The sequence below is a fragment of the Equus asinus genome, chromosome 7 (genome assembly GCF_041296235.1).
Source record: "Equus asinus isolate D_3611 breed Donkey chromosome 7, EquAss-T2T_v2, whole genome shotgun sequence".
Lineage (NCBI taxonomy): Eukaryota > Metazoa > Chordata > Mammalia > Perissodactyla > Equidae > Equus > Equus asinus.
The window spans coordinates 106,902,406-106,919,321 of record NC_091796.1 but is presented as its reverse complement, the minus strand read 5'-3'; the positions used below and the strand labels follow the sequence as shown (position 1 = coordinate 106,919,321).

General features: G+C 46.5%; 1 protein-coding gene across 9 annotated transcripts in view; it reads right to left on the bottom strand.

Moving 5' to 3' along the window:
• The window catches only part of TECPR2 (tectonin beta-propeller repeat containing 2), a 101,700-nt gene that overhangs the window by 47,822 nt on the left and 36,962 nt on the right, over window positions 1-16,916 (bottom strand). For 7 of the 9 annotated variants that reach the window (XR_011504807.1, XR_011504809.1, XM_070514342.1 and 4 more), the window contains 8 exons: window positions 14,923-15,235; window positions 12,592-12,724; window positions 8,630-8,995; window positions 6,637-7,634; window positions 5,693-5,876; window positions 3,586-3,759; window positions 1,434-1,614; window positions 50-191 (listed from right to left, as the gene is read on the bottom strand). Coding sequence is in view for 6 of the 9 variants with exons in the window: in XM_070514342.1 (XP_070370443.1) it covers window positions 50-191; window positions 1,434-1,614; window positions 3,586-3,759; window positions 5,693-5,876; window positions 6,637-7,634; window positions 8,630-8,995; window positions 12,592-12,724; window positions 14,923-15,235 (2,491 nt within the window). In the remaining 3 variants the exon portion in view is untranslated. The remainder of the gene's footprint in view (window positions 1-49; window positions 192-1,433; window positions 1,615-3,585; window positions 3,760-5,692; window positions 5,877-6,636; window positions 7,635-8,629; window positions 8,996-12,591; window positions 12,725-14,922; window positions 15,236-16,916) is intronic. The other 2 variants (XR_011504808.1, XM_070514344.1) reach the window with 1 other exon arrangement.

The following is a 16,916-nucleotide window of genomic DNA, read 5'->3' as shown; positions in this document are numbered from 1 at the left end:
CCAACTCAAGGAGACACCCTGGCACACAGCTCTGGAGCTGAACACCTACTTGCCACCAATGGTCATCATCTCCTTGGGGCTTCTTGGAAACGATGCCAGTTCTGAACCACAGGTTTCCTCGGATGTCCAGGGCCCACAAGGTCTGCTGGTCCCCGAGAGTTATACAGACAGGTTCTAGAGCTTGCCTTTCACTGAAAACAAGGAAGAATCATCAACGTGGGAGTGACCACTCATTCAATGCACCCAAGCGTGTCTACGATTGCCAGCATCAAGTGTCTCCTGTGTGGGTTTAGCCTGGGAGAAGAGACATGCCCCACCCACAAGTTCCAGGGAAGGAAGCTTGAGTTTTGAGTTGAATTACTGAGCAATATATATTGTTAAAATGTGTGGTAGCTTCTGAAACACATGCTGAAGACCCAGAATGGCAGGGAAAGAAAAAAGTGAGTAGGCACATATGGAATTCAAGGCCCTGAGTACCTACCTCCATCTCCCCACTCCCTCCTTCACTCATTGAGCAATGGAAATTCCTCCCCCATGTACCAGGCTGTGTTGCACAGCTGCAGCTGAGCAGACGCTGCCCTCTTTGTGGGCAATGCCCTTCCCCCTCCCGCCTGTCTGGCGGTCTTTCTCAACTTCAAGGCTTAGCTGCGGGTCCACTCTGCACAGTGCCTTCCCTACCTCTCCGGGTGGAACTCGGGCTCCCTCAGTGCTGCGGGCTCCCCTCTCTGATTTAGGATCATCTACACTAACTGGCCTCGGTCAGTTTACGCGGCTCTACCAGACTAGGAGCTCTGTGACGGCAAGGCTGTGGTTCAGTTATCTTTGCACACCCAACCCAGCACAGTTATAGCTCACAACAGGTACCTGCTCAAGTCTACTGGGTTGCTAAATTCAAACCAAGAATATCCTAATCTAATTTTTCCAAGGACTATTAATAATTTCACACTAGCAAAATGATTTGATGGCAATTCTGTATTCAAATTTTGAATAGTATAAAGTAACCAAATAAATTATAATTCAGAGATCAATTTCAATTGACTAGGATCATAATAAAGAAAAACATTTGGCCCTAAACCATCTGAAATTCTAAAGAGAAACCACCCGACACTGGACAGTCCTGAATAGAGGCTGTTAGGAGAGACTCATGACCACATGATGCTCAAGGTTACACAAGAGGGCAGCAGCATTTTTAGGAACTGAGCTCTGACCCAATGTCCAGTATGCTGGTCAGAGGTAGGCACAGGGCATCTCCAAGGTCAGGCTGCTGAAATTGGCTCTGACAATTCCAGAAGCACTATTGCCATGGAAACCTTCAGGGAACCAGCCTTGTTCAAGAAAGGCTCACAAACGTGCCTTAACAGGAGTCAAGCTGACACAGAAAGGAGGGTGGGACAAACAAGACACGGAAGATGTCTGCTCCACCCCACTGGTACCTGACGATGTCACATTTCCACTGCTCCCCTTCTGGACAGAAGCTGCTCACGCCCTCGCGGTACAAGAGGGCTCTCTGTTCTGTCAGCACCCACACCACGCTGTTTCGGGCTGTGACCTGGGACAGTGGGTAAGGACAGTCGACCTTCACGGCTCTAGCACAGGGACGATCCACGCTGAGACCTGCCAGGGAGATGGACAGGAAACCCCCGGAGACACATAATCAGGATTTCATACCTCATTTTTATTCTGTTGTTTGTTTACTTTTCTTTCTTGGTATTTCGCTATATTCTTTTGTAATAAGTGCTTTTTCTTTTTAAGGTCTAGTCAACACAAAATGGTTAAATTGTGCTTAAATATAATATCTATCTAAAGTGTTTTCAGACACTCCTTGAAAACTGAAGGAATAACAATTTAGAATCCTCTAGTATCCCAAAGTAGCTTGAGACGTTCTGAAAGCCCAGAGCAGGAGGGCAGCCGTACCTCGAGACAAGACAGCCCAGGGCGAGAGCAGCGTGCGTCAGAGATGACGTGCTGCCCTGGACACTGGACGGCTGGGCCCCTCGGGGCCTCCGCTGTGGGAGCCAGCAGGGACCCGAGGCCTCTGGCCATCCTCTGCAGAGGAGTTGCAACAAAGCAGCTCCTGTCTCCCTGCTTTTTCCGGGGGTGGGGGTGGGGGGAGGGGGTTCCGCCCTAAAATGAAAACCTCGAATCCCCTAGATGAAAAGCAAGGTCCATCACCCTGCAAAGCTGTTCCTGACTCCAGTCCAAGGCTTTCTCCCACCTCCTTGCAGGCTGTCTAATGAGCTTGAAGGCCACTCCCTGGGGCACTGGAAAAACAGCTGTTACCTAAAACCCCAGATTCAGCGGCCTCAGCCTACCATTAGGTCTCAGTACTCAGATGTGCTCCCCGACTAATCACAAAAGCACCTGATGGTACCACAGTCCATAGGTTATACTTGCTCGCACTCAACTGGGTGGGAACCACGCGCGTGACTTCTTATACAACAAGCCCTCGGGCCAACCGCAGACACCCCAACCCAGGAGGTCTGGGCGGGATCTGGCTTGTCTGAAACCACGGCCCTGGTGATTCCTAAGACATTACGGGTCAAGAGGTCACCCACTCCTCACCCCAGGGCAGGAGCACCCCATTTTCCCCCAGGAACAAAACTCCAATGCCCCTGGAAGACGGGTGTGCGCACGCCTTTCTGGGGCTGTTTTCACTTGAAAGGAGACAGAGGAACTGGGCTGGAGAGACCAGGGCTGGCACATGACCCAGAAGCTGGCACACTGCCCCCCAGGGCCCAGGCAGGAGCTTCCAGGACACACCAGCTCTCCCACATCTGAGAGGGAGCCAGATGTGCAAGGGTTTTCAATCTCAGTGAGACATCCCTAGCTGACAGTTCATAACAGAGATGAAAACATTCTCTCGGAATCAGCAATATTAAATGATTAGAAGATTGATCTTTACACAAATCCAATATGGCCTCTTGACAACCAAAAAAGAGTTCCTGCCCAATAATCCTTCCAGATACTGATAAATCACATTGCTTTTGGAAACTCATATCCTATTTTGCTGACAGTACATAAAGACTGACTCTCATTACAGTTTATTTTTAATAAGCAAGTCCCACTGTGTCTCTTCCAGCAGCTAAAGGTTCCCCTCAGGACAGTTTCCTAAGACAAGGTGAACTGCTATTTAGAGCAAAAATTACTTCCAGTTTTTTCCTGACCCATGCGTAACTAAGTGTATAGAGGCAGGCCTTTGATCTGGCTTAAAAAATCGAGCCATAAGCTACAGGAAAAAATGATTTTAATGCCATTTCTCAGTTATTCTTTCCTCTTGAGATCAGATATTGCAAAATAAGTGATGGGCAATGTTAGCCATAAGGAGAACAAGATCCTGTTTTTGTACCTCAATAAATAATCTTATTAATTCTTGCCCTAATTTTGTTTCGGGTTGACTTTGAGTCGGTAGCAGGAAACTGCTAATATATTCCAATGGCAAATACTCTTTCTACAAGTGTTTTAATTTAAATTGATTTTCAGCCTCTTAGTCATTATGATTGTTCTAAGTGTGTCACTAACAAAGCAAGGGACAGTGAGAAGCAGTTATACCAGAACCGAGGGCACCTGAGCACCACCTTCAGTTACCTGTCTGCAGGTACAGATCTCCATTTGTCCTGATGATCCAGGCTGTGTCATCGCTCAGGGCCACAAACACGGCCTGCGGCAGAGCTTCGTACCAGTGCCGCCTCCCCTTGATAGTCACTTTTCCACAAGCGAAAGCTCGGTTAGATTTCTGTTCAATCTTCCAGAGAAGGGCTCCTGTGGAAATGAACATTCTACTCACTGTCCAATAAATATTGAGAACTAGTTACACAAGAAAATTCATTCTGGGTGCTGTGGGGGAGAGAAATTTCTAAAACCCCCTCACCCTTTGCTTCTACCCCAACTGGGAAAGAGCCCACAGCAACAAGGTTTGAACCCTCGGCCACCACCCACCAGCTGTGTATCACTTCACGTCTCCAACCCTCATTTCCTCATCTGTGAACTGGGTACCATCTCTCCCCTACAGGGCTGCGAGCAAGAATGGACGTGAGGACGTATCAACGACACAGCACTCAGAGTTGGACATGTCACAGGCATTGTGGCAAGGAACAGGAGCAGTGCCGACACTGCTAGGTCTGCCGAGATGAGCACCCAAGTTAACATCACGAAGTCCAATTAGTGTCCTAAGAGAGGCCGAAAAGTCCCACCAGGACTCAAAGGGAGCGGGTCCCTCCTGGACCAGCAAAATGGATAAGATGCATGAAAAAGTAGCACTTGAGCTGGGCGGTCCTTTTTTCACTGAGAAAGGGATTCTGATAAAGAGAGATGAAGAAGGGGAGGGAAGGAGGAAGGGAGACAGGAAGGCACTCTGTGCAGATGGAGGGTGTGGCACAGGCCAGGTGGCCAAGTGTAAGAAACCACCAGAGTCACCAAGAGCACAGACAGCTGGACCAGGGGATCTGCATGAGGGGCTGAAGGAAGAGAGGAAAAGCAAAACAGACGGCCAAGCTGCTGCCCAACCCTGAATGCCCTGGGGCACAGGGGCTCAGGTGCCCACCGAACACATGGCCCTCAAGGCCATCTCAGCCGAGATCTCCAATCTGTGGTGACAGAGTTCAACCAGCACAACAAGGGACTGACTGGTTGGGAAACACAAAGCAATTAATATAATCAGGAAAGAACCAAAGTTTCTAAATGGCTGGGGAGATGAACCCAAAGGTAAATGGCAAAAAAGAATTAAAATGCACAATTATATAATGCCAGTTAAGTGGGGAAGTTACTATCTCAGTCAGCCGGTAGGGAAAAATAGTTTTCAAACAAACAAAGAGATAAAACAAAGCAACCCTGAACAAACCAGTATTTCAAAAAGTGACAGAGACTGGGAGAGCTGAGGGAAGCCATCTCAAAGCACAGCAGCCACAGGGGACCAGGCTGCGGCCACAGTCTCAGTTTTGTCTGACTTCTATTCCAGTGTCCTAACAACAAAACAGTTACTACAAGGCAAAAACACATAAATTCTTCTGTTCTACCTACCCACCCCTCCAAACAGGAAAAGCGGCCGACAGTATGACAAACAGACGAGCAAGTGACCCCATACAGACAAGGGAGGTATTGCAGCCTGGCAGAACCTCGTTCAGGAAATGTCTGCTACAATTCACTAAAAATGGCCTAACTGTGGCATGAAAGAATGAATATCCTCATGGGCCATCCAAATGGTCACAGACGAGGACCATTTTCTTTTTACAGTCAGGGAGTAGATTATTCACTCAAAGCAGACATATAGCTCATTAAAAAACAGTTTCTAAAAAGGAACCAAGTAATCTGAACATATCCAAAATATCCACGGGCCTATCTTTGTTAATTCAGTTGCCTTAAAGCAACATAAGAAATATAGAAACACATTTTAGTTTTATAAGGAGTTAGTACATTAATATCTCTCAAAAATAAAAACCCTCAAAATTCAAGCTATTTGTATAGCTTACAAAAATATGTTCACATGTTACCACTGCAATTAATAAAAAACCAACAACTCAAACTGAACATCCATTTACACAATTTGTTAACTGATGTCAACTGAAATAGTTCATGTTCTTTGCTTCTCCAACCTGCTGGAAAAGGCAAATCTGTTGAATGGATGGAGTTGCCACAGGGCTGCTGTGAGCCAAGATGTCTACACTGGGGTAGGAGGCAGGGAGTCGGGGAGGCGAACCTGAGGGTGAGACTGCCACCTGCTGGACGGCATCTTCAAACTTCTGCCAGCGCAGCCCAGCGCCAGGCAGCGCACTGCAGAACAGGCCACCTTTGTAGTCCAGGCACCAAATGTATTTCTCGGAGACCGCCAGGCTGAGTATGCCGTAGCCGGGACCAGAGTAGCCCATCCAGCTTTCTGCAAACTAACAAGGACAGAGCCTGGTGAGTTCTGTGGCAGGGGACACAGCTACATTTGTTGTACCGCTGTCAACAAGAAAGGCACGCAGGAGATCATGAACGTCATAGAGCTGAAAGGATCTTAGAGAAGCCATGCAGGGACCTGCCCCTGCTATCTCTGGACCACGCTCTAAGAAGCATTCTGAAATGGAAGCTGTTGTCCTCCCATAAAGACCCCAAAACACCCCCAGAAAACACTTGGTCATATTGTAACATCTTCCTAATGAAGTCCTTCCATTAAAAGGATCTAGTTTTATTCTAGAGGTATACCTCACTTTACACAAAGAGGAGTGTTCTTGAATACTTGCAGGCAAATCGATGTTGTGTACATCCAAGCATTAGAGATGCATTAGGAGAAGCAGCACTACCACTATCTTTATTTTTTCACTAGATTTTTTTCAAGCACTGTTCCAGTCATCGGACACGTGGCACACCATGTGGTGATGGAAATGTGTCCAAGACACTCTGCCTGCCTGAATTTTGTAGACTAAGGTTGAGTTGCCAGGATTCTTTAAAAAAATCAAAGCTAGGGACCAGCCCTGCGGCATAGTGGTTAAGTTCGGTGTGCTCCACTTCGGCAGCCTGGGTTCACAGGTTCGGATCCTCCCCAAACCCAGACTTCAAAACATATGGCCTATGGGTTTCGCATAGGAATAGAATTTCTTTCCATAAAAAGGCAAATAATCTGTTTGCCAGTGATTTCCTTCAAGAAAGACGCCCACATACCTGATCTGACTTCAGCAGCCCAGTGTCATCTGTGCCTGGCTGGTTTAGGTCCTGCAGGGAGCGACTACTTCTGAGCTCTGTCACACTTGTCTCCGAGCATGAAGAGGGCAGTCCGTGTGCGTAGATGTCCTCCTCGTCACTGGACGTCAACACCTGGTCCCGTGAAGGCTGCTCAAGGCGAGGCTCATGGACGCTGGCTGCCAAAGTAGAGACTGGGGGAGTGAGTCGTCCTCCTACCTCCCCCAAGTCACATTCAGAAGTGGCCATCACCCTCTGGCCTGTGTCATCAGCAATGACAGCATGCCAGGGATTTGAGCTGAGGTGGTCAGGGGCCTCTGCATGTGTTAGGAAGCCCTGCTCTTCGCTGAGCTCCTCAGGGCTGCCTTCGTCAGCTCTGGTCCCCAGCAGCCACTCCTCAGCACTAGGGGCCCAGCTGAGGCTGGAAGGCACTGGGGGTGAGGCCAGGATGGGGGCTTCAGAAAAAGTGCTTTGGGGGTCATCAGGCTCCATGTCTCCCACCTGCTGGGCCTCAGCAGAGCTGTACTGTTCTCGGCAGGGTAACTGTCTGCTACTCTGTCCATCGTGCCCAGGACAAGGCTCCTCTTCGAGTTCTGTGACATCACTTCCTTCCACATCTTCCCTGGGTTGCAACAGTGAACTCAACACTCCATTGTGCGGCTCCATCTCGCCTGCTTGGTTACATTGTGGGATTTCAGTTCTACTGTCATTTTCTTCCTTCAGTAAGTCAGGGACTGGTTCAGCCACCTCCAGGACACTAAATGCTTCAGGGTCATGATTTTCTTGCAGGACACCATTCACCTCTCCAATGAGGTTGCTCTCCTGGTCAGGAGACTCTGTGCTTAACCGATCCATGATGCTGCCCAAACTTGAGGTCATGGACAGCAGGTCTGCATTCAAGGACTGGGGACTGTCACCAGGAAACTCACAGCAGGGAGTCGATTCAAGGGAACTGTGGCAGGTGCTCCTGCTTCCGCCTTCTAATTTAAAATAAGAATGCTTAAGATGAGGTATGAGTCTATATAAAGAGGAAGACATTAATTACAAAGCAAAATTTTTGCTTAAGAAAAAATACATTTTAAATGAAGCATTTTTAATTGGTGAAGAATAAATAAATCTCTTAAGTACAAATCATCCCAATGCAGGGATGTTTTTAATGGATGCAAATATCATACACACCAATGGGCGCTGAGGCCTCACTCCAGAAATGTTAACTAAGAAAAACAAAGGAACAAATGGATCATAGACCAATTTTTAAAAAGTATTAAAAGGGGCCAGCACCATGGCCGAGTGGTTAAGTTTGCGTGCTCCACTTCGGCGGCCCAAGATTTCGCCAGTTCGAATCCTGGGTGCGGACATGGCCCCGCACATCAAGCCATGCTGAGGCAGCGTCCCACATGCCACAACTAGAAGGACCCACAACTGAAAATATACAACTATGTACCGGGGGGGCTTTGGGGAGAAAAACGAAAAGTAAAATCTTAAAAAAAAACAAATTATTAAAAAGCTTAGGACTCTGATAACATTGTCCTTTAATACTGTAGTGATCTTTAGTTAGAGAGGCTTAATAGGCATCAAGGAGTAAAAAGTTAAAAAAAATTCACTGTTAAATCTCATGATCCATCCAGATACCAGTGTAAACCTTCTACTTCTATGACTTCCCATCCAGATTCATAGAATCTCTGGTCTAATAAATGGTGTATGTGAATAAACCAACATTTCTATTTATAAATTGAAAAGTATAAAACCCAGACTCGTTAAGCAGGGCAGTAAGTACACAGGTGTATGTTATACTATTATTTAAACCTTACACAGATGTTTACATGTGCATGTATAAGGTATAAAATAGTTCACAGTAGAACTCCTCTGCGGGAGGAACACACGTGTTTTCTGAAGACCTCCTCTGCTTTTCAATGAATAGGCAAGTGCTCATTCAGTGAGAAGCAGCACTCCCAACAAGTTTGGTAAAACTGACCCCACGTGAGCAGAAGGAGTCGGTGGCACTTGCTGCAGACGGTACCTGTCGTCTTCTTCTTCCTCTTCTTCTTTTTCACTTTGAGAGGCTGCACAACAAGCTCCTGGTCAAAGTCTTCCGAGCTAATCACACTGAATCTCTGTGAGGTGGGCTGGCTGCCCTTGCCCAGCTCTGGGGCTGCCTGGAGCCCGGAGCCACTGTCAGTGGAGTTGAGTGAGCTGCTCCTGCTCCTCGGCTCGCTGGCCATGGAACTGGCCGCGGAAGAGCCTCTGAGCCTCGTCTCAGAAACTGCGGCTCCCGATGGTTTCTCCACACGCTGCACATGGACTTGCTCTGTACATCCTGATGTCTCCAGAGCGTCTCGCACTGAGAAAGAAGAACTCGGTTTTACTACTGATTATCCAAGAGAAAGTGGACATGCTCTTGTTCAGATGTGCTGGCCCTTAACTACCAGCCTGCTAAATTCAGAGAAACTGGCAGAACTAAGAGAATTACACAAAAGAGTTCAACAAATGGTTTTTTGTTCTCCAGGAAGCTCAGTAAAATAATTCACCACAGCTGTCTTTTCAAATAACTCAAGAGTAAGGGACTACCACTAAGCATAGAGTATTTCTCACTTCAGTTCACAAATAATTTATAAAGGAGAGATGCCTAATAAAAAAGGGCTTAGTGACATCTCCTATTTATCCTACACCTTGAATATATTTTAGTATTACTCAAAGGGCATTTGAAAAAGGTATGTGTTCCTGAGCCATAAAAAAGAAGAAAATCGTCCCATTTGCAACAACATGGATGGACCTTGAGGGAATTATGTTAAGTGAAATAAGCCAGATAGAGAAGGACAATCTCTGTATGACTCCACTCACGTGAGGAATTTAAACATGTGGACAAAGAGAACAGATTAGTGGCTACCAGGGGAAAGGTGGGGTGGGGGGTGGGCACAAAGGGTGAAGGGGTGCACCTACAACACGACTGACAGACAATAATGTACAACTGAAATTTCACAAGATTGTAACCTATCGTTAACTCAATAAAAAATAAAAAAGAAAGAAAGAAAAAAGAAAAATGTATGTGTTCCTATAATTAAATTTTTGAAATTCAAGGAAGGAAAGGTAATTTTTCACTAGAACAAACTCCAGACAGAGAAGCTCACTGAAGCAGTCAGCGCCCGATGCAAGCAGAAAGCAGACTGTGGACGGCGCAGGGGAATGCTGAGTCCCGCGCTCTGTCTCCATGGGCTCGTCTTTCTCTCAATATGACACCAGAAGGTCACCAGGGCCAGAATGGTTCCAGCCACAGTGCCCTCAACACAAGACTGTAGACCCTTTTGATCCATTCGGCCATCCTTTTGTTACTGGTACCTACTGTGTGCCAGACACCGTTCTAGGTGCTGAGAGACGGAAGGCGGGAATTCCTGCTCTCTCCTAGGGGTGGTCAGGGGCAGACTGTAGGCTCTGGAGCACACACAGGGACCCAGAAGAGCAGGACTCTGCTCTGAGTGAATCCCAGGGCAGAGAAGGGACTTGTCGAAGACTATACAAGCTAATGGCAGATCTCGGTCTAGAGGTGCGCTGTCCAATACTGTAGCCACTAACCATGTAGCTATTTAAATTCAGATGAATTACAATGAAACACAATTTAAAATTCAGTTCCTCAGTTGTACTCGCCACATTTCGAGCACTCAGCAGCCACCCGTGGACAGTGGCCACCTCCCGGACAGTGCAGATACAGAGCATTTTCATCACTGCAGAAAGTTCTACCAGACAGCCGTGGTCTGGAGCCGAGCCTTGTGGCTCCATGTCAGTTCTCTTCCGTAAGCTGCAGTGCCCCTTGATGACACTGGTAAGGCCCCCGCTCATAAACGCAAGAGTCAGAGCTTATTCCCTTTCTATAAAAATTACGATTTTGGAATGATATTCATCCCAACTTGCCCTCTGTGACTTAAGAGGTAATTCACTCCTTTTTCTCTCCATCTCTTAAGAGATTATAAATTTTGGATCAAGACAGCTCTTATTACATATTTATCATTTCAAGTGCTAAAAATCTGGCTAATATGAGTCTTTTTTATATTTTCCTGTTAGCTACACTTTGTATTCTAACATTACAAAAAGACAAAAAGCCATAGTGAGTCTCATGCAGCCGTGTCTGCGGATCAGCATGGGTGTCCAGCGGCTAGCGCTCTGCCCTGTGCTCAAGGGCAGGGTACTCCCCTTCTCTGCCTCAGTCCCAGCTCTCAGCGGGCCTGAGGTTTCCTGTCCAGGATCCCTGCTCCCTTTCCTGCAGTTACTCAGACACTAGCTAACGCTGATCAGAGTAGACATAGTGAAGATGCCCCCGTGGCCAGGAGACCCCAGGGAACTAGGAGTGTGCTAACAGCTATGGCAAAGGGTTCCCTTGTGACTAATTTACTGAGGCAGAAGTATCAGCTGGAGCAGAAATCTGAATGGTGATTTGGGGTGTGTCACTCACTACCCCATCCTCAGTTTCCCAATCTGTAAGACGAGGCTGCCAGTGATTAACAAACTCGTACTGAGGGTCTTCTACAGACCACACGCTGCTGGGGTCACACAGGTGAGTCACAAGATCCTTGAAACCAAAAAATGTATTCTTCTGTGAGGATAAGGTAAATGGTAAGAAAATGACTCTGCAGTCAAAATAGCAGTAGGAAAAAAGGCCCCCAGGAACTCAGTGAAGAGAAGGAGAGACTGACTTAACTAAGGGACTCGGGGAAAAGTATCAAAAATGCAGTGATACCTGAATTGGGTCTTGAATGATGAGTGGGAAGGGTTGCAAAGGAGGAGGGAGGCACGGGGGCAGTGGGCACCGCCCCGACAAAGGCAGGCCACGTGTGGGAGCAGCCACACGTGTGGTGTCTGGACACGTCTAGTGCACTGGGGCGAGTGGGTGAAATGAGAGCTGAGACAGGGCAGCTGGCAGCAGTGGACTGGAGGAGCCCTGCACAACGCCTCATAAATGGTGGCCACAGGAGCACAGTGAGCAAGGAAGGGACAAGGCCACTCCAACCCCAGGGAGGAAAGCAGCCTAGATGGGGAAAGGCGGTGGCAGGGAGACCCACAGGTCACGTTCATGTTTCCCATAGCTTTGTCACAAGAGTCAAACAGGACACCTGTGAAACTGCTCTGTGAACTTCAGAGGCCACACAAATGCAGGGGCTCTGGGGCCAGACAGAAGCATTGCAGCGGTTGTGTCTGTGGGCGAGTCACTGCACCATGCTAAGCCTGTTTCCTCATCTATAGGATCAGTACCTTCCATAAAGGGTTGTTCTAAAGATTTTATAAGATCATGTCTCTAGAACATAGTGAGCACAAAGTTAGTGACACGAGGAGGGGGAGAGGGATGCGGGGAGAGACAGTGTGGGAGGGGCCCACACAGCCGTTGTTGTCACCATCAGGAACAAGTTCACTCATGTGCCTCAAATATATAAAGTACTGTGGGTGTGTGCACGAGAATACATATGAAGATTCTTTGCTCATGAGAATTGGGGTTTACATAAATTACAAAACAATGTCAAAAGCACAGAGAATAATCAATACTACAAGGAAGAACTACGTTAAGGGTAAAAGATACATCACAGATGACAGATTTAAATGTTCCAAAATCTTACGCGAATCTATGTCTCTTGAGGCATTAATCCCCCACGCTGTCCCAGAGTGTCAGAGATCAGTCAAGAGGGTGCTGAGTCCTCCCTCCTACTCACCCAACCTCTGCACCCTCCAGACCCCGGAAGCAACTCTACCAATGTGAGACCCTGCCTGACGTAAGCCTTAAAGAAGGTAACCTTCAAGAAAATTATCGTAAACAACATTTTAAGAATCACAAGAAATTCTCCATATATCTTCTTGTTTAGATAAAGTTACAATCATTTAGCAAAATAATGATAAGTTTTATAAATTATAAATTGCAATTACATACATAGAGTACATTTTATAACAGATACAAACCTATTGACGCTAGTCCTTCAGGCCTGCTTGAAATTCTTATAATGTTCCTATCTCCCTTTAAGAAAAATATTTCATTTTCTGTGCAGGAAACAGACACGATATCACCGGATCCTTCCAAACCAGCAATTGTGGCCTGTCCAAAAAAAAACCCACAAAATGAGGCAACAGTAGTAAGTTAAACACATACACACATGTGCAGGAACCCAAAGGAGTCCAATGACAATTGCACTTTGTTTTGACAACTTTCTGAAACTTGTTAGAGTAAGTCAATCCAAAGTTAGGTAATATCTGACAGATATGTGACTTGGGAGTCCAACGATTTGCCAGTAAATTTACACGACTGAGCAAGCAGTTCCCCCCAACCCAGGCCACTCTCTGCACCATGGCCCCCCCTGCTCCCCACTCCCTGTGGATGGAGCTCATACTCCCTTGTAGGACCTGCCGGTTAGCCTCACACCACTGCCTTCCTCTGTGCTCCAGCTGCATCGAATGACCAGTCCAAACCCCAGCCCTGTTCCTCTGTGATGTCATGCCCGCTGCTTGAATTCTTTTCCTGTCCCTTGCTCGCTGGGAGACTTCCAAATTGATTTGGATGCCACCTCCTTGGGAAGTGTCCCCTGATGAGCTCGCCCTCCTTGGCGATGCCCAGGACTCCTCATAGCTCACAGCACTGTATACAAACCCCTGTTTGGCACGTCACCCCTAGGCTGGAATAACATGCCGACAGGTCTAGATCCCCCACTGTGTGTACTCCTGCGGGAGAGACTAGTGTGCACTGCAACTCCTGGTTTTGAAGGAGCAAATGAAGGGACTGAGGATTCCCTTAACGTCATCTGAAAGCAGACAGCAACCAAAACACAGGACATCCTAAGCCCACACTGATTTTTAAAAAATTCTTGCTTTTCAGTCAACAGTGCAAATAAGAGACCGGTTCACTATAGAAGAGAAGAAGGGACTAAGTTCTTTGTTAACTCTTAAACAATTCTGATGAACAGCCAGAAACATGACATTAGTTTGAAAGCTGCCAATTGTGTTGCCCTGTTCAGACTCTGACGGCGGCCTCAACGTCTGCTCATGGGCAGCCCCTCTGTCTCCATTTCTCCACCTATAAAATGAAGTTAATTATAACTACTGAAGAAAGCCCTGGGTAAGTGCTCAGAAGAGAGGGACTGATATACAATTACAAAGTAGCTTGACCCCACTAATTAATAAATGTGCATTAAGTTCAAAGAGTACCCAGAGAAAAAAGACAAGTTAAATTCTCTGTAATTGGGGAAGAATACAAAAACGTCTTTCAAAATGTTCCTTAAGAAACAGAGAGCTAAAAGGCACCTTGGTGACCACCCGACTCCACCCCATGTTCCAGGTGAGGAGGCCAGGGGGGGCAACGGGAGACTCTGGTGAGAGGCAGAAGCAGGTGAGAATCTTCCAGGAAGAAGAAGGTCTAGCCTGGCTCTGCCTTTTCGGGTCAGTTTTCTTTCTACGAAACCAGTATGACCAGGCACGGCTGATAATAATAGTTAAGAAGGCTTCAAAGAGGTGCAGATGAATCTCACTTTCTGGTGACACACACCAAATCAGAAAGCCCTTTAATGTCTGCAATGAAGCTCTGCTTAGGAAAGAAAAGGGTGTCTGTCAGAGGGCTGCTAGCCTCCAGAAGGGAGTGGGGGTGGGGATGGGAGGCGAGGAGGTTATGTACCAAAAAGCAAAGCTCACTCCCGAGACAGCGAGAAGCTGAAGCTGTACCAGACTCTCATGGTAGTCATCTGCTATCACTCTGATTATTAGAAGCAGAAGTTGTCTCCTACCATGATTTAATGATGCTGGAAAGCTGTCCAACATACATCATTGAGTGGAAGAAAAACAAATGGCAAAATAACGTGGCTCCATTTGGGTGGTGGAAACCAGGGAAAAAAACAGAGACCCCAGTGCCGCGCAGCGCCATCCTGGGTGGGCCTTGGGGAGCAACTCCCTGGGTCACGGTTTCCATCATGTTTGAGTTTTCATCTATTACGCTCACACTAATTTGGTCAGAAAAAACATGACCCAAACAGACTACAAAGAACAAGTTTAATTTTGTGCTTAAATACAAAAAAACCCCACATAATTTCCTGGCAGGGGAAAGGACTATGAAGATTTAAACCAAATATTTTTTCAAATCTACAAAAATAACCAAAGCTTCATTTGATTTCCTTGAGCAGCCCAATGGAGAAAGTGAAGCATCAGAATCAATACTGTTCCTTCGATCACCCCGAGAGAACTGAGCAGAAGAGTCCGTAAACATTCTCCTCACTGTAGAAACCAAAGATGTGGTACAACCACTTCACTCACCTGGTTGATGGTGTCTAGAAGGTAGATACTATATTCATTCCAGCTCAAGACCCAGCCTTCTTGAAAGAAACATGAAACAAGGCCCAGGTGTTTCTCGGGTAAGCTGCAACTGCCCCTGTCAGAGGACTCCAGACGCGGGTACAGTTCGAAAGGCTTGACTCCTCCAGTAAAGACATCCTTTAAGATAAATGTGGCTTGAACAGTCCCATGGATGTCAGCCTTCCATAGCCGGAGCCCAGGCCGTGATGCATATAGGGTTAGATCACTTTGCTTACAAAGTCCTGGTATAAAACAAGCCCCAAATTTGCCAGTGCTGAAATTAGAGGAAGAAAAGAAAGAAAAAGAAAAAACCAAGCACGGAATGACTTAACATGATATTGTTGTCAACTTCTGATATTAACTATAACAAAATTTTTTGGCTGAGCCTAAACAAGACTGATTTATTTTCAAACCCTCTTCTACAGCTTTTTTGTTGTTAATTGAACCACACTATCATCCCTGTGCCCACAGGGCACAAGGGCACTGTCAACACTTCCTACAACACCCTCAGAAGTGTGTAACCACCACACACATGTCATAATTAAAGTGGTGTTGGTGGTTAAAGTTCCGGGCTCTCTGCTTCAGTGGCTGAGGGTTCGCAGGTTCAGATCCCGGGTGTGGACCCACTCCACTCATCAGCCAAGCTGGGGAGACATCCTACATACAAAGTAGAGGAAGAGTGGTACAGATGTGGGCTTAGGGCTAATCTTTCTCCAAGCAAAGAAAAAGAGGAAGATTGGCAACAGATGTTAGCTTAGGGTGAATCTTCCTCCCTTAAAAAAAAAAAAAAAAAAAGATAAGCATATTTCAAAAGTGAAACTGTTAGATTGTTGGGTAATTGCTGGGTTGTTGAGTAAGAGCATATTCAAGTTTGGAAGACAATTTCAAACTTTTTTCAATGTCATTACACCAATTTCTACTGCCATCAGCAATTTATGCATACTCATGGTTCCACATCTTTGCCAATTCTCAGACTTCTACCCGAGTTCAAATTTTAAGAGTTTCAGTTCAACCCTAAGACCTGCTGATTCTCTCTCTAAAATGTTCCTCTAATTATGAACAGTGGAAAGAGTACCAGCTTCAGATGGAGACCTCAGCTGGATGTTCAGCTCTGCCATTGAATAGCCATGCGGTGCGTAACCTTTCCAAGACCTCAGTTTCCTAATTTGTAAACCAGGGGCAGCAATTCCCACCTCAAAGGCTGAAGTGAGGATTAAATAAGGTAATATGTGAAGGCACAAAAGGCAATAACTGTGACACTGAAAGTCCCCACAAATGCTTGACTGCCATGCACCAGGCTGCAGGTGCTCACAGCTGGGAGCTGCCTCGAATTCTGCCCGTGTCACCATCGCATGTTCTCAAGTGTGCTGTGCCTCCCTCCTCACCCTCACTGCACACACTTGACCCCCTGAGGGGCTGTCCCCACGGCTCATCCCACACAGTCACACAGATAAAGCTGTTTGGGCACCTCTCTGCACGTTGGTATCATACTGGGTCCCTCTGGCTCCTCAGTAACTAAATCCCTCTGCATAGGGTCCAAAGAGGATATCGTGTATCAAATTCAGCTTTGAAACAAAGATTGTTAGACTAACCAAGAATGTTCTGACACTGTGGATCCTTCATGGACAACTCTGTAATCAGCATGATGTTTAATTACTGCCTTTGGAGGATTTGTTCTGGAAAGGTTCTCTAAATAAAGCCAAAGGAACTCTAGCTGGGCAGCCCATAACCTCTTCCTCCTGCCTTTCCTGTCAGATCAATTTCTACGTGGTGACGCAATTTTTAAATTTGTTTTCCTTCTATTTATGGAGCCTCTTAAAAATCTCTTGTCACTTCCATTTTGATTTGCCCAGCTTAGGTAACTAAAGCAGTCATTGTAATGAACATTTTGGGAATTCCTACACTATGTAAGACACTGTCTGGTGCTGTGGCAACATAAAAGATAAACCCTGGCC